The sequence below is a fragment of the Bombina bombina genome, chromosome 9, assembly GCF_027579735.1.
Source record: "Bombina bombina isolate aBomBom1 chromosome 9, aBomBom1.pri, whole genome shotgun sequence".
NCBI classification, from domain to species: domain Eukaryota; kingdom Metazoa; phylum Chordata; class Amphibia; order Anura; family Bombinatoridae; genus Bombina; species Bombina bombina.
In genome coordinates, this window is record NC_069507.1 from 237563453 (window position 1) to 237582189 (window position 18737).

The 18737-nt window shown below is 37.3% G+C and overlaps 1 protein-coding gene across 1 annotated transcript in view; it reads right to left on the bottom strand.

Moving 5' to 3' along the window:
* Positions 1-12812, bottom strand: part of CASP7 (caspase 7) — a 147008-nt gene extending 134196 nt beyond the window's left edge. The window contains exons 1-3 of the mRNA XM_053692700.1: positions 12759-12812; positions 12341-12587; positions 8479-8606 (exon numbers count right to left, since the gene is read on the bottom strand). Coding sequence (XP_053548675.1) covers positions 8479-8606 — 128 coding nt within the window. The 5' untranslated portion in view covers positions 12341-12587; positions 12759-12812. The remainder of the gene's footprint in view (positions 1-8478; positions 8607-12340; positions 12588-12758) is intronic.
* Positions 12813-18737: the final 5925 nt, after the last annotated feature.

An 18737-nucleotide genomic window follows, 5' to 3' on the forward strand; every position in this document is an offset into this window, starting at 1 on the left:
CCAAGGAAAACAGGAGAAACCCTTATCTCCAAATAACTACCAGAAAAAATAATTTAAACAGCCTCTTCCTCAAAAGAGAGAAAAGGGGCTTTTAAATACCTTGGCGCTGCAGATTGCGGCTAAAACTAATAATAAAGAAATATGCTCTGTTATAAGTCAAGGTGCACAAAGTAAAAACTTGGCCTCAGATTGGATAACAATATAAAAAAATATATTTATTTGATACAATGTTTAAAAGCTGATCAGCAGGGAAATGGATTAAAAAATGTAACAAATATTTGCAATATATATTTGCACAAAAAATTACAGTACAAATGACTAAAGTGAGTGAAAACTAAAAATTGAAAATTGAATACACAAAATTGAATACACAAAAGTAAAAACCCCTATCTAAATAAACAAAAAACAAACTAAATAAGTGTAGCATCAAATAAATAAATGAATAACAAAACAAATTAGTTTAGTAGGAAAAAAAAAAAAAGGACAAATTGAGCCCTGTGGTAAATCCAGCCGGTGAAAATCACAACGAAGATAGTCGACATCCACAGCTGAAGTTAGATTCGGCAGAGTGGTGCTGGAACGAGAAATTGATCCAGATGAAACAGAGGCAGAAAACTAAAATTAAGGTGTTCACTTTTACTTACACCATGTCTTGGTTTCTGCAGTGGCGATGAAATCCTTTGGGTGGGCTGCAGCAGAGCCAGATAAGTTTTGAAAGCGGTGAAGATTTTCCTTTTTGCGGTCCCGCTCAAGTTTGGAACAAACACAGATGCCGGTCTGTGAACGTAGTGCAGCGTCAATTGGCGTGTAGTGGGAGGAGCAACGCGTTTCAGCCCAATCAGGGCCTTTGTCAAGCTCCGGAAGAGTGTCTGGCAGAGACTTTTAAACCTGTATAGGCTGATACTCATTGGTTAACAGTTACTAATAGGCGTGCCAGTACAGATGCAAGGTAAAATAATAGCAGCAATTTTGCTACAAATAACACAATTAGTTTGTTACTTTATGTCATATTTTCAGTAATTGCTATCCTAATAAGCAAGGTTATAAAAATAATGACTAAATATATAATAAATAATCTATATGGTTATTTCAACCTTCCTTTCTGAGGCCAAAAAAGAATTAGAAGAAAAAGGAATACATTTTCCTTCTTTGTGCAAAAATACCGACTTGTAGCAGAGAACATTAATTAGCCTTAGAACTCTTTGCTTACTTGAATGATATACAAAACTTATTATTTAGATAAAAAGCATTAATAAAAAATCATTATAAAAAATCTAATAAGAAATTTAAAAATCTAAAAAACGAAATATCTTGAATAATTAATATGTGAAGACAGCTCATGGGGGATAGAGGAACAAAATGCCTTAAACAGTTAATGTGTGAAAATGGCCTATGGGGGATGAAGAAAAAGGGGGATTAACAGTGAAACAAACATGGATTAGTCTCTAAGGTAGCAGCCTATATCAAAATCAATATTTAAACCATTAGGGTTTAAAGTTTTTAAATCAAAAATCCATTTGGTTTCTTTTTTAATAAGTTCAGACTGAATGTTACTACCTCTCCAATTGTGCTTTATTTTTTCAATTCCCATATAGGAAAAGTATGCAAGATTACCATTATTGCAAGCTGCAAAGTGTTTTGGCACAGGGTGATCTTTATTTCTGTCTGAGTCATACTTCTCAATTGACCATATGTGTTCACGTATACGGTCACGTAGCGGTCTTTCAGACTCACCTATATACTGTTTGCCACAGCGGCATTGTATTAAATAGATTACATATCTGTCGGAGCATCTAATGGTGTCTTTGATTTTATAGGACTTTTTAGTGACATTAGAAGTAAACTCCTTTTCTTTTCTGGAGTGTTTACATGATTTGCATGTTAAGCAAGGAAAAAAAAACGTTTAATTTTTTACCTGTTAGATCAATCTGCTGCTGACCTTTGTTACCTTTAGTTCTTTTTTTATTTTCAGTAGGGGCTAAAATAGTTTTTAAATTCTGTGCCCTTTTATATACTATTTGAGGTTTAGCAGGTAGTATAGTGCTAAGATGTTCATCGTTCTTAAGAATACTCCAATGTTGATTCAAGATCTTTTCAACTAAATGTTTATTACTGCAATAACTATTGATGAATGGAATAAAAGATTTGTCCTCATTTTTTTGTAATTTCCTATTCTGAGAAATTGTACTTCTATGAACTAATTCTTGCCTATTAACATCTCTAACCTCTCTTCGTATTTTTTCAATCTTACTCTTTTCATAGCCTCTTTCTATAAATTTTTGGGTGAGTTTTTCAGACTGGTTATCAAAATCTAACATGTTAGAACAATTTTTCTTAACACGTAGAAACTGACCCTTTGGGATATTTTCTATCCACCTTGGGTGGTGGCAACTGGTGTGATGAATGTAGCTGTTAGCATCTACACTTTTAAAGTATGTTTTAGATAAGATCTTATGATTATCAGTGAATAATTCTTTTGCTTTTCACAGAGGAAAACTTTCTTGTAGTATATCAGTCGTCAGTGAGGTGCAGCCATATCCCTCTAAGCACATTGGGCAAGGAGTCCACGTCTGGTTTCCCCCATCACCCTTAGGGAGACTATCCCCAGGGTCATATCTACATATGCAAACCAGAATGAGAAGCAGTCTGCCAGGAACGAACAGCAGCATCAATAGCTTGTTCTATGGCCCGGTTGCCACCTGGTAGTAGCTTCTTTCTGCCCAATTGTGCTTTTCACAGAGGAAAACTGACGAGGCCCAAAGGAGGCCGAAACGATTGTCTGGGGTTGTCATGTTCCTTGTTCAGAGGAGAATTGCCTGGTATTTCGGGGGGTGGACTGACCATGTCGGCGGGATCAGACTGATATACTACAGGAAAGTTTTCCTCTGTGAAAAGCACAATTGGGCAGAAAGAAGCTACTACCAGGTGGCAACCGGGCCATAGAACAAGCTATTGATGCTGCTGTTCGTTCCTGGCAGACTGCTTCTCATTCTGTTTTGCATATATAAATATGACCCTGGGGATAGTCTCCCTAAGGGTGATGGGGGAAACCAGACGTGGACTCCTTGCCCAATGTGCTTAGAGGGATATGGCTGCACCTCACTGACGAGGCCCAAAGGAGGCCAAAACGATCGTCTGGGGTTGTCATGTTCCTTGTTCAGAGGAGAATTGCCTGGTATTTCGGGGCTGGACTGACCATGTCGGCGGGATCAAACTGATATACTACAGGAAAGTTTTCCTCTGTGAAAAGCACAATTGGGCAGAAAGAAGCTACTACCAGGTGGCAACCGGGCCATAGAACAAGCTATTGATGCTGCTGTTCGTTCCTGGCAGACTGCTTCTCATTCTGTTCTGCATATGTAAATATGACCCTGGGGATAGTCTCCCTAAGGGTGATGGGGGAAACCAGACGTGGACTCCTTGCCCAATGTGCTTAGAGGGATATGGCTGCACCTCACTGACGAGGCCCAAAGGAGGCCGAAACGATCGTCTGGGGTTGTCATGTTCCTTGTTCAGAGGAGAATTGCCTGGTATTTCGGGGCTGGACTGACCATGTCGGCGGGATCAGACTGATATACTACAGGAAAGTTTTCCTCTGTGAAAAGCACAATTGGGCAGAAAGAAGCTACTACCAGGTGGCAACCGGGCCATAGAACAAGCTATTGATGCTGCTGTTCGTTCCTGGCAGACTGCATCTCATTCTGTTTTGCATATGTAAATATGACCCTGGGGATAGTCTCCCTAAGGGTGATGGGGGAAACCAGACGTGGACTCCTTGCCCAATGTGCTTAGAGGGATATGGCTGCACCTCACTGACGTGGCACAAAGGAGGCCGAAACGATCGTCTGGGGTTGTCATGTTCCTTGTTCAGAGGAGAATTGCCTGGTATTTCGGGGCTGGACTGACCATGTCGGCGGGATCAGACTGATATACTACAGGAAAGTTTTCCTCTGTGAAAAGCACAATTGGGCAGAAAGAAGCTACTACCAGGTGGCAACCGGGCCATAGAACAAGCTATTGATGCTGCTGTTCGTTCCTGGCAGACTGCTTCTCATTCTGTTTTGCATATGTAAATATGACCCTGGGGATAGTCTCCCTAAGGGTGATGGGGGAAACCAGACGTGGACTCCTTGCCCAATGTGCTTAGAGGGATATGGCTGCACCTCACTGACGAGGCCCAAAGGAGGCCGAAACGATCGTCTGGGGTTGTCATGTTCCTTGTTCAGAGGAGAATTGCCTGGTATTTCGGGGCTGGACTGACCATGTCGGCGGGATCAGACTGATATACTACAGGAAAGTTTTGCTCTGTGAAAAGCACAATTGGGCAGAAAGAAGCTACTACCAGGTGGCAACCGGGCCATAGAACAAGCTATTGATGCTGCTGTTCGTTCCTGGCAGACTGCTTCTCATTCTGTTTTGCATATGTAAATATGACCCTGGGGATAGTCTCCCTAAGGGTGATGGGGGAAACCAGACGTGGACTCCTTGCCCAATGTGCTTAGAGGGATATGGATGCACCTCACTGACGAGGCCCAAAGGAGGCCGAAACGATCGTCTGGGGTTGTCATGTTCCTTGTTCAGAGGAGAATTGCCTTGTATTTCGGGCTGGACTGACCATGTCGGCGGGATCAGACTGATATACTACAGGAAAGTTTTCCTCTGTGAAAAGCACAATTGGGCAGAAAGAAGCTACTACCAGGTGGCAACCGGGCCATAGAACAAGCTATTGATGCTGCTGTTCGTTCCTGGCAGACTGCTTCTCATTCTGTTTTACTCAGAACCAGACATGTAAGCGAGATTTTTTAATTTATTCTGAAAGATACATTATTATAAAAAAAAAAATCTTCTTGTTTCTGTATGTACCATGGGATGTAAATGTTATCTTGGCAAGAGGTGAACAGATGAGTAGTGGTATGATTGCAAATGTGAGTATTATTTGTGATACCTTATAATATATAAATATTTCTGTTAGTGATATTTTAAACTGGGGAGTGTGATACAGAGGAGTAACTACAGGTGTCACTACTGAGATTTGGCCAGGGCTTCTAGCAGACCAGCCTGTCCAGCCTTACAGAATCTCTCTCTCTCCCACACCGTGCTGTAATTTACATGTAACAAGAAATAAAGATTGAATAAGGTGTGATTATAGATAGATATGTTTATACTTAACAAAAACGTGTTTCATATTTGCTGCGCCGTGCTCAGAGCAAGAGTGTTTGACCTGAACAAAAAGGGGACAACCCTACATTCAGCCGATGTATTGCTGAATCAATAGGCCAGTTATTTTGGAATATTTATTGATGGCCAAACAGACAGCACAACGTTTATGGACGAGCTTCTTACGTTTTATAAGGAGTTAAAGGGACACTGAACGCAAATTCAGATAGAGCATGACATTATAAGCAACTTTCTAATTTACTCCTATTATCAAATTTTCTTCATTCTCTTGGTATCTTTATTTGAAATGCAAGTTTAGATGCCGGCCCATTTTTGGTGAACAACCTCGGTTGTTCTTGCTGATTGGTGGATAAATTCATCCACCAATAAAAAAAAGTGCTGTCCAGAGTTCTGAACCAAAAAAGCTTAGATGTCTTCTTTTTCAAATAAAGATACATAGAGAACGAAGATAAATTGATAATAGGAGTAAATAAGAAAGTTGCTTAAAATTGCATGCTCTATCTGAATCACAAAAGAAAAAAATTGGGTTCAGTGTCCCTTTAAAGAAACTTAAAGGGTATTACACTGACAGAGCAAATAGGCAGTGTATAGGGCAGTTGTGGTTTTGCAGATAAGTATTACTGTGCAATATAAAAAACCATGTTCTAAGCCCCTATGTAAAAACATAAAGTTCTTTTTAGTGATCAGGAATATGACCATAGTCACTATGATTTGTCTCAGCCAGAATATTCTACTTCTTAATCACATAACCAACTAAAGTGATTCCATAATTCAGATAAAGCAAATTATTTTAAACATGTTTTCAATGTGCTTCTAATATATTAACTTCATTGTCTTGGTATCCTTTGTTAAAGAAGCAGCAATGCACTACTGACAGCTGAGCTTATCTGCTGAGCCAATAACAAGAGGCTTATATGTGAAGCAACAAATCACCAACTAACTCCCAGTGGTGCATTTCTGCTCCTGAGCCTACTGCTGTAAGCTTTTCAATGAAGGATATCAAGAGAATGAAGCAAATGATATAGAATTACATTTGAAAGTTTTTTAAATTTGCGTGTTCTATCCGAATTATGTGTAATTTTGACTTTACTGTCCCTTTAAAAATTACAGGAAAAATGGAGCAAGATAAATATTAAAAATATATTGAAGTTTTTTTGTTGTTGTTTTTTTTTTTTTACTACACATAATCAAACATTTTGTATTAGAATTTCATTTTTTTACTGGCTCTTTAACAATGTGGTAAAATGGGTACTTGGTGGTTTTATGATCATAACATACAGTACATTTTTATTACCAACTAATCCTAATACTCCCATCTTCCATATATCATGAAATGCAATAGTGCCCATTAAACCAACCTCTTGGATTTCATCTAGTGTTTTTTTTTTTTTAGACAAAAATGAGCAAATTGTTTGGTAACCAATCAGCAGCTTTTAAGCCTACCTAGGTATCCATTTCAATAAATGATACCAAGAGAACAAAACAAATTAGATAACAAAAGTACATTGGAAAGTTGTTCAAAATCACATATTCTTTCTGAATCATCAAAGAAATTTATTTTTTTAACAAGCAATTCAGTTTGTTTGTTTTTTTCTTTGTTTTTAAAATAATTATTTTATATATCAACCAATGACGGCTGCTGAATTTGTCCTAAGTTCTCGTGTTTGTATATAGATACTATCTTTAGAAACATCTATGGGTACAACGTGTGTGCACTAAAATGCCCACCTATATTTAGGCTGGTGGGAGCAGTTCCTTTGGAAATTTAAATCTGATCCCTTTCACCAGTATATAGCATTTTATGGTCTTTAAATAGAGTACTTCATACTAATATGCGGTAGGGAAGCTCGATATATAAATCAATTTTGCAATATATTAATAACAATTATTTGAATATCTTTTACAGCAGAATATGACAATTAACTGGATATTTCACATAGAATTAATACTACAATAATTCAATTAGAAGTTGAGTTATATGGCAACTATACATTTGGTTATATCATTTTAAATTCAAACTCATGCCGTCTGAAACATTTAATGAGGACAAATCTGAAAGGGTAATTTATACACAGAAGACATTTCTCAGATGATGAAATATATCAGAAACATGCTCAGTCAAGAATTGTCAGACCTTTACCGAGAAATTATGATTTAACTTGGCTTAAAATATAAGAAATAATTAGCAATATGCAGAAATGTCTTGTTACAATATTGTAGGAAGAACAGAACATGTAAAACAGATCAAACTGACATATAAGACAAAATAGAGAATGTCATTAGTTTTGACTTATTATTAAGGACTCACAGCCTATTTTGTGTGTAGATCTTATTGATTATAAACTTCAGGAAAGTTCTCCTCTGTGAAAAGCACAATTAGGTTAAAAGAAGCTACTCCCAGGCGGTAACCGTCCTTAGAACAAGCCACTGAGCTGTTGTCCATTACTGGCAGATTGCTTCTCTTTCTGTATGTAATTGGTTATGCCCAACAGGGTTTACTTTGTATCCAAGAAGGCAAGAACACTTGGCAACTATGTTGTCCCCTCAGTGTCACCATTTTTTATTAGAGTGAAGGTAAACTTTGATGAATGAAAGCCCGTTTTTTAAAAATACTATTAAAAACAGGGGCACTTTCATTCATCAAATTTAACAAAGCAGCCGTTTTGATTATAAACTTACCTTTCTTCTTTGCACAGCCAGAGCAGCTTCCCCCACACAGAGATCTAATCCAGCTTCCTCCAATCATGGCTTTCGCCCCAGGGTAGTCATTGCCTGAGGCCATGCCGTGATTGGAGGAAGCCAGATTAGTCATTGATGATGGCGTGTGAAGAGAGGATCTCCTTGTGGGGGAAGCTGCTCTGGCTGTGAAAAAAACAAAGGTAAGTTTTTAATCAAAACGGCTGCCTTCCAAACTTTGGTGAATAAAAGTCCCCCTGTTTTTAATAGTATTTTTAAAAAACGGGCTTTCATTCATCAAAGTTTACCTTCACTTTAAACAACTGTGGCTATAAAAAAAAGAAAAAAAAAAAAAAGTGACTTCTCTTGAAACTGAATGTGTGTGGGGACATTATGGAGGTCCACCTGTAACTTGTGGGCATTTCCTGGTATAATATTTGGGATAATTTGGAATGCCTACTGCAAGCCAGATCTTCCTGTCCAACATCAGTTCTTGACCTCACAAGGGCTGTTTTGGCTACAAGGGCACAAATTCCCAAAGAGAAACTTTAAAATCTTATGGAAACCTGCATTAATTCAGAACCATCTGTTAAAGTATTTTCTTTTTTTCCAGTTGCTATTTACCTGAAGAAGAATGAACTTCTTTGACTTCTGTCAGACTTTGCATCTACCTTATCTTCAAGCAACTCCTTAGCAGAATGGTCATCTGTTCTATTGGATTCTGGCACCAGTGCATCTTGTTGATCAGCCATCTAAGAATCACAGAAAACAAAGTAAAATAAGTCTAGAAAACTCCTCTTATAATGTTACTATACTTGACACACAACGTATGTAGGGAGACCAGCTTTTGTACACGTCTACCAATGTCTCTTTTGGGACAGTAAGACAGGAACGTATTTTAGGTGCAATAAACAGATACTTGTGTATCAACTAGGGAGGTACCTGAGTAGACCTGAACCATTGAAAGTCTGCTGGAGTCTAAAATAGAGGTGTATTTTGTTTCATTTTAATTATTTAAACAAAATAGTGCTCAAGACACATGCATGCTCCTAAGCCTCTCTCTGTATGCGCTCAGTATTGTTTGAAGAAAATAAAAAACACTGAGTGCTCGCTCTTGTGATAAGGTAAATATCAGTATGAGGATTAATCCATCTTTGGTTCCCCTTCTATTTTGGGAGACAACAAGCTTATTATATATCTGTATATGTGTGTGATGGGGGTATATTTAGCATATGTGTGTATGCTACTGTGAGTTTATGTAAGTGTGTGTGCGTATTTTTTGTGTGTGCACATGGGAGCATGTGTATGCTTAGAGGCCTATTTATCAAAGGTCTGTCGGACCTGATCCGATAGTGCTGATCAGGTCCGTCAGACCTCGCTGAGCAGCTCTTGCTCTTGTGAGCTGCTGGTGCAACGCCGCCCCCTGCAGATTCGCAGCCAATCAGCCACCAGCAGGGAATGTCAATCAACCCGATCGTACTCAATCAGGTTGAATTGTGGCGATCTCTGTCCGCCTGCTCAGATATATATATAAGCACAATTATATGTTGATTTAGAACAAATATATGTTGCTTTGATGATTAAAGAGAATTTAAAACCATTTTTTTTCTTTTTTGATTCAGATAGGACATGCAATTTTAAGTAACGTTCTAATTTACTCCTATTATCAATTTGTCTTCGGTTTTTTTATATCTTTATTTGGAATGCAAGCTTAGGAGCCGGCCCATTTTTGGTTCAGCACCTGGGTAGCGCTTGCTGATTGGTGGCTAAATGTAGGTGCTGAACCAACTGATATCTATATGACCAATATATGACCATTAGTGAGATTTATTATTAAAAAATAAATGCAAAAATAATGTAGTTAATTCCATATGAATGTTATGAAAAATCTGTGCCCCTTTTAAAGGAGGAAAACGGATAAAAACTGAAGACTACAAACAAAATTTTAGTAAACATACAGCTAACAAACAATTGTCACATACTTTGTACATGTCAACTGTTCTAATTTTCCACGGAGAGAATTATCCCAGTATTCTCTCCACACAGTAAGAATCTGCCAGCAGACATGAGGTCTTTGTTGGTCAGATTTAGGGCTAGATTACTAGTGGCGTTTTTTTTTTTTGTGATCACAAAAACTCCACTAGAGTTAAGCTTTTTGCGCTAGTCGGGTTGCGCTCATAATGCAAGTTAAAACGAAACAAAATGCAGTAATCCGACTAGCGCAAAAATCTGAACTTACAATATAGCGTGCATACTCACGTATTCTCCCATAGAAGTTAAAATGAATGTCAATTTTTATGCTAAAGTGGCCGTTTTTTTAAAAATTTTATTAAAAACAGGGGCACTTTAATTAATCAAAATTTACATTTCACTCATGTTGTGAAAAAAAACGTACCTTTTAAACTTGACAGCCGCTCCAGCTTCCTCCACCCGTCGCAAAGCCTCTTCCTGGGTCTAAAATGAGGAATCCAGCTTCCTCCAATCACGGCATTGATTCAGACACTGATTCCCCCGGGGGGAAGCCGTGATTGGAGGATGACCTATCCATCACTTCTGACGTCAGAAATTACTTGCAACGACCGGAGGAAGCTGAAGCTGCTGTCAAGATTAAAAGGTAAGTGTTTTTTCACAACAGGAGTGAAATGTAAATTTTTATGAATTAAAGTGCCCCTGTTTTTAATCGAATTTTTTAAAACCGGGCACTTTAGCATTAAAATTGACATTCACTTTAATGGAGAAAGAAAAAGTGGGGAAAAAAAAACACTCTCTTGCACAAACACCATGACATAATCTCATTAGCGCAAACCCAAAATGAAAATATAAATATTTCATATTCCAATGTTCTTTACGTGTTTTTTTTGTAATATGCGCATAAAGCAATAATTTGGGGACTTTTTGTTTCTCACAGTATATCCTTTTGTGCACTATCATACTGGTTTTGTTATTTTTATGTTGATTGTGATTCAGACAAGTTTATATATTGGTTTTTGATTACATAAATAGTAAAATTTTGCAGTGGTCACTTAATTTTTTTCAGAGCGATAGACAAATAGATAGATAGATAGACAGACAGACAGATAGAATGAGGAAATACACCTTTGTATTAACAATGATATTTTCGGTTATAAAACAGCATTCCTACTTTTAATAATTAAAAAAAAAAATAACAAATTCTCACTAAGAAAATTAAAATATAATGTAAATGAGGTGTGATTAGATTTTAAATAACTGATTTATTGTACTTTTCATATATGAAATCTATTGTGCATATTCACATTTTATTTTCTAATACTAGGTAGCAGTAATTCTCTCAATAGAGACCTATGAAATTGTTATATTAGATTAGATTACTTTTATTGTCATTGCACAAGTATAAAAACAAGGGCAACGAAATGTAATTAAAACATCTAACCCAGACATTACAAAAAAATAGTATAAGGTGCAAAAGCTAGTACAATGATGATTATAAGATGGAATGACATAAATGTGTATACATACATTGTAACATATGTAATATAGATAATTAGAGAATAGTATATTGTATATGTAGGTAATAAACCAAAAATGTTAAATACATAAAATATGTACATTATTGTATAATGACTTCATTAATGGGATAGACAGGTCAAAATTATAATGTGCACAGGTGACTTTCAATTTTACATAGAAGTATTTTAGCTAAATACTTCCATTAGCAAAACCCTTCTAGTAAAATATATTACTGATTTTCCATGGCATACACACGTATGCTGTGAGGGCTTGTGCACCGGTATTCAAGCTCAGGAAGCTGGCAGTGTTGTCATATAAGCCACTATAGACTCTCTGAGAAGGTGTAGTGTTTGAATACTGCTGTATGGGGCATTCACAGCATATGTGCATATGCCACTAGAAAACCAGTTATACCTTTTACAAGGTTATTTTTGCTAATGTTAGTATATTAGGGAAATGCTTCTATTTAAAATTAAAATGCTTCCATGCATATTTTAATTTTGACCTTTCTATCCCTTTAATGTTGTAATGTGATTTTACTGACTGATAGGGTAACTCAAGCAGTATGTCACTCTGTCCTATAGTGTCACTTGACAGCTCTGTATCTGATTGTGTGTCTTTTGTTTACCTATGACCTAAACACAGGAAATCTGACCAAAATTAGTGATACATATTAATTTCTTAAGCATACAACCCACTTTATATGACTAAATGGTAACACAAATATTAATATTATATTAAAGTGATAATATCATTCTCTGAAGCTTGTATTATGAACTAAACAACCATATTTACAGAAAAATATATAATTTAAAAAGCATTAAAATAAATAATATTTGCATCACATAATGAAGAAAAGTTATTGTACACACTACACAGCAATACATGATAACGAAACACTGACTGGTGCAGCAAGGGTTAAGGCAACGTGGGACCAGTTATTAAATCTCCCCCTGCAAACTGCTTCTGTAATGAAAATAAAGTGTTAATCACTTACTTTATTAAGCCTCTTGTTCCTCTCCCTTTGTGTAGTTGTGCGGTTCGTCAGTGGATACAAAGTTTCATTCTTGTAAGCCCCGCCCACCAGGAAGTGCACAGAGGCTGCTCAGACTTGCTGATAACTTTCCTGTTGTTGTTGGAAGAGGCGTCTCAATCTGTAGAATAAGGGCTGACCCCGGGCTTGTTCCTGATCTGAATCTTATTTTTCAGCATTAGATGCAGGTAAAATGTGATTTTCATTTTACCTTAGATTTAATAAATACAATATCAGAAAGTGAGTGAGCTGCAAACACAGAAGTAAAATAAAGCTCTGAAAGATCTTTGTCTCATGTTTTTTACCATAAATAAACCAGGAACCGATTACTCATAGAAACTTTAGAATTTTCAAATGAAATGAAAGTGAAAGTTAAACTTACCTCGTTCAGATTGGAAATGAAATCCTAAGTGACTATCAAATTTGTCTTGTCACTTGGTATCCTTATCTGAAAAGCATACATAGGTAGGCTCAGGAGCAGCAATGCACCACTGGGATTAAGCTGGCAATTGGTGGCTACACACATATGCCTCTTGTCATTGACAACAAATGTGCTCAGCAAGTAGACTGCAGCTCTGAAGCTGGCTTTAACTATTTGTTTAACCAATTTGTAGAACATAACATTAATTATTAAAATGTTGCTTGCATGTAACATATTAAATCATGTTGTTTTTGCCCCTTTAAGTTTAAAAAACTAACTTTTAAATCTATGTTTATTGTTATAATGGAGCTACTTTGAAAATCTAACATATTTTATAGTGCTCTTTATGCATGCCACTAAATAAAATAAACGACTTACAGTTGGTTACTATGGTCCGCCCCCAAGGAGCTTCTGATCCCTGCTGTACTAAAACTGGTTCTTGTATAGGTATGGAGTTGACACCTTTCTCGGGAAATAAACGTATGTTATATTAACATGAAGTTGCATTAACCCTTTGAGTGCTAAGCACTTTCACACCTGGGTGCTAAGCTTTTTTTAAGGGTTTTATTTATTTTTTTAACCCCTTAACGACGCATGTCGTACAGGGTACGTCGCACACAACCTGGTCTTTAAAGACCAGCGACGTACCCCGTACGACATTAGGGGTTTAAAGCGGCTGGAAGCGATCCTGCTCGCTTCCAGCCGCTTTCCGGTTATTGCAGTGATGCCTCCATCCTGCAATAACACCCCTTGGCCATCCGATGCAGAGAGAGCCACTCTGTGGCCCTCTCTGCACCAGACATCGATGGCCGGTATCGTTGGTGGGTGGGAGCTGCAGTGGGAGGCGGGTGGGCGGCCATCGATGTGTGCTATGACGTGGCGGGATTGCGGGCGTGACCGTCGGGGGCGCGCACGGAGGCGCGGGCGGGTGCACGGGGTGGAAGCGGGTGGGAACGGCTAGACTACAGAAATGTTAAAAAAATAAGTGGGATAAAATAATTATAAATAATGTTAAAAATACATCTAAGGGATCTGGGAGGGGTGGGGGGTTGCTCTTTGGCTGGGGGGAAGCTACACTACAGAAGAAAAAAAATATATATAAAAAAGCTGTTTTTTTTAGTAAACTGGGTACTGGCAGACAGCTGCCAGTACCCAAGATGGCTACCAATAAGGTAGAGGGGGAGGGATAGAGAGCTGTTTGGGGGGATCAGGGAGGTTGGGGGCTAAGGGGGGATCCTACACATCAGCATATGTAAATATGCTTTAAAAAAATATATATATTTTTTTAAAAATACCTTTTATTTTAGTACTGGCAGACTTTCTGCTAGTACTTAAGATGGCGGGGACAATTGTGGGGGAGGGAAGAGAGCTGCTTGGGAGGGATCAGGGGGCATGATGTGTCAGGTGGGAGGCTGATCTCTACATTAAAGCTAAAATTAACCCTGCAAGCTCCCTACAAGCTACCTAATTAACCCCTTCACTGCTAGACATAATTCACGTGTGATGCGCAGCGGTATTTAGCGGCCTTCTAATTACCAAAAAGCAACGCCAAAGCCATATATGTCTGCTATTTCTGAACAAAGGGGATCCCAGAGAAGCATTTACAACCATTTGTGCCATAATTGCACAAGCTGTTTGTAAATAATTTCAGTGAGAAACCTAAAATTGTGAAAAATTTAACTTTTTTTTCATTTAATCGCATTTGGCGGTGAAATGGTGGCATGAACTATACCAAGATGGGCCTAGATCAATACTTGGGGTTGTCTACTACACTACACTAAAGCTAAAATTAACCCTAGAAGCTCCCTACATGCTCTCTAATTAACCCCTTTACTGCTGGGCATAATTCAAGTGTGGTGCGCAGTGGCATTTAGCGGCCTTCTAATTACCAAAAAGCAACGGCAAAGCCATATAAGTCTGCTATTTCTGAACAAAGGGGATCCCAGAGAAGCGTTTACAACCATTTATGCCATAATTGCACAAGTTGTTTGCAAATAATTTCAGTGAGAAACCTAAAGTTTGTGAAAAAATTTGTGAAAAAGTGAATAATTTTTTTTATTTGATCTCATTTGGCAGTGAAATGGTAGCATGAAATATACCAAAATGGGCCTAGATCAATACTTTCGGATGTCTTCTAAAAAAAAAATATATACTGTACATGTCAAAGGATATTCAGGGATTCCTGAAAGATATCAGTGTCCCAATGTAACTAGCACTAATTTTGAAAAAAAGTGGTTTGGAAATAGAAAAGTGCTACTTGTACTTATTGCCCTATAACTTGCAAAAAAAGCAAATAACATGTAAACATTGGGTATTTCTAAACTCAGGACAAAATTTAGAAACTATTTAGCATGGGTGTTTTTTGGTGGTTGTAGATGTGTAACAGATTTTGGGGGTCAAAGTTAGAAAAAGTGTGTTTTTTTCAATTTTTTCCTCATATTTTATAAAAAAAAATGATAGAAATTATAAGATATGATGAAAATAATGGTATCTTTAGAAAGTCCATTTAATGGCGAGAAAAACGGTATATAATATGTGTGGGTACAGTAAATGAGTAAGAGGAAAATTACAGCTAAACACAAACACCGCAAAAATGTAAAAATAGCCCTGGTCCTTAAGGGAAAGAAAATTGAAAGCCTTGTCCTTAAGGGGTTAAAAAAAATTTTTTTTTAATTTTTTCAGATCCCCAATACTTACAATGTTAGAAAGGTTAGACGATTACCTTTCCAACGGTGGGTCTTGGGGGTCTGTAGCTGCTTAGATCCTTGAGATACAGGTTTCTAAGCAGCATGCCCCCTGCGCCTATACTTAACATTGCTAAGTATAAATAAAGTTGCGTGGTGACGTCATCACGTCATTGCGTGTGACGTCACCGTGCATAACGTGAAGCTCCGGCGATGCCTGTCACTATGCAGGCACGATCGCCGGGGTAGGAGCAGGTGGGAGCCCCCAGATCTCCCTCAAGGTGGGAGAGTCCTAGTGACGGCTCTGAGCAGTCATTAGCACCAGAGTGGGAAACTCTGTGACAGCTCAAAGCCGTCATTAGCACTCAAGGGGTTAATAATGATGCTTCATAACTCAGAAACCAAAGCTGCTAGCACTGATTTTACTTTTTGTTTAAAGTTAGATTTTCTTTATCATCTTCTTCAATAACCTGAAACATTAAAATACTTTTCATGTCAGTAAAATACCTTCTGGAGGGGAGCCCTGATAAAGGTACCAGCATTACAGCCTTTTAAAGGAATAGTGCATACCTTGTAACATTTCTCTTGCTATAGAAAAAAACGTGCTAAGTTTTTGCAGCTAAATTACACGAAAATGGGGAAAAATAAATAATTAAAATAAATTGCAAAGTTCTTTCATTATGCAAAAGTAAACATTTTAAATAAAAAAATCTCAAGGTGTTTACTGTCCCTTTAATGCTAACTGCAACTTTGCTACTCATTAAAGGGACAATTAAAGGGACACAAAAAAAACCCAGAAAACTTTCTAATTTCTATTATCAAATTTTCAACGTTCTCTTGATATCTTTTGTTAAAAAACAGGGACGTAAGCTCGGTAGTGTGCACATGTCTGGAGCACTATATGGCAGCAGTTTTGCAAGAATGTGATCCATTTGCAAAAGCACTAAGTGGCAGCACTGCAATGTTGTGCTCCAAATGCCTACCTAGGTATCTCATCAACACCTATCATGGGAAAGAAGCAAATTTGATAATAAAAGTAAATTGGAAACATTTTTAGAATTGTACGCTCTGTTAGAATCACAAAATAAATGTGTTCATATCCCTTTATAACAGCAAAACACCTGAGATAAACTCAAGTTAAAAAAGCAGCGGTTACACTAAGATAGGTTAACAATTGAACAACCTTCAATAAAATTTAAATCCACCAAATTATATACCAAAAATTGTTGCAGTGTTACTTGAACCAATAGATTAGTACACAACACAGCAGCAGGAGACTCACGGCATAATTAGAACAGCCTGACGTGTTTTTTAAGCAACGTGACAAACAATAAAGCATGATGTTATTTTGACAGCAAGTTAGGCAGTTCAGGTTAAATAAGCCAAAGCTGTTCTTACGGTTAGTAGACCTCAAAGAGCAATTCACAGCATAAGAAGCACATTAAAATTACACTTACTAGAAGTAAGTTCTTTCAAGCAAAAAGAAGTCACTAGTCCAGTATTGGTCCTCGCGTTTGCCACTGTTCCCAAATATCGGTGGCATATACCGAATATTCAGCAGCTAACAAATGGGTAAGATAGCGGTCACCAATGGCATCCAGCTCTTTTCAGAGCCGGAATTATTCTTGTGAATGTGCAACACTTTAAGATCTGGAATTGCACAGATTTTTAGTGTGTTGCACTTTTACAAGAAATCGGTCTCTGAAAAAGGACGAATGCCACTGGCAGACACCTTCTTTCCTATTTGTTAGTTGCCAATGCCAAATGACCCAAATGCATATCCCTACTATTTAGCAATGTCCTTGTTAGATAAATGATTCTGGTGTCAGCCAATAAGTCTTTTTTTAGTAAGAGCAGGACTGGCTAAGAATAAAACTAACACCATTTTTTTCTTATCCAGTCCTTCAAAATATATATATATATATATATATATATATATATATATATATATATATATATATGTATAAAAGAACAAAAAAAATTGTTTTTTGTATGCTACTACTACTTTAACTTTATTTAAGCTTAAAGGAACCCAAAGCTTAAATGGACATTGAACCCAATTTTTTTTTTACGTGATTCAGATAGAGCATGCAATTTTAAGCAACTATCTAATTTACGCCTATTATCAATTTTTCTTCGATCTCTATGTATCTTTATTTGAAAAAGAAGGCATCTAAGCTTTTTTTTTTTTGTTCAGAACTCTGGATAGCACTTTTTTATTGGTGGATGAATTACGACAACCCAGGTTGTTCACTAAAAATGGGCCGGCATCTAAACTTACATTCTTGCATTTCAAATAAAGATACCAAGAGAATGAAGAAAATTTGATAATAGGAGTAAATTAGAAAGTTGCTTAAAATGTCATGCTCTATCTGAATCATGAAAGAAAAAAATTGGGTTAAGTGTCCCTTTAAGCTGTCCAAGTGCTCCTCTGCTGCCCTGAAGATACTTCCTATTGGAAATAGCCAACAAATATATTTTCATTAAAGGGACAGAAAGGTCCATCAGTAAAAATACCTCTGTTGCAGTACTGTGGCATACACATATGTTACCTGCTACTAGAGCATCAGGATTCAAACGCAATGCCTTCTCAGAACTGGCAGTGGTGTGTATTGTGTCAGTGAACACTTAATTTGTGTTATAGCAGCCGCTATTGACTCTCTGAAATGGTGTGGTGTTTGAATGCTGGTGCAGAAGACTATTACAGCACATGTGTGTATGCCACTGAAAAACAGTAAAAAGTTTTACTAAAAGCATTTTTGATAATGGATTTAAACTGCAAAAAATGGTTATTTTTAACATAGAAATGCACCTATACACATTTCAATTTGGACCTTTCTATCCCTTTAACTATCATTAAAATAAAAGGGTGTGCATTCCAGTAATATATGAAATTTCCACTGCCTGCACGTGCAGTGACTCAGCTGGGCTCACTTAGGGAAATTCTTTAAACCTGACCTGTTAGTGGAACTTGCAGACTAGAGTTGAGGAGTTGAGAAACTTTGGAACAAAAGTGTGAGGGGCAATAGGACAGAGCTGCTATTTCAGGAGCTCTGCATTTTATCTGTGTGAAGATGGCACCCCATCTTAGTGCTGCGTTAGTGCTGATTTGTGCTGCAAAAATCAACATTTGTGCCGGTTTCGTTTCTGAGATATTGCCCTTTATACTTCAGGCCATGTGACCTGATCTCCACCCACTTTCCACCCCATGTAATTAAATCATGAAAAAATATAAGCCATTTGTTAGTGTTGCGTT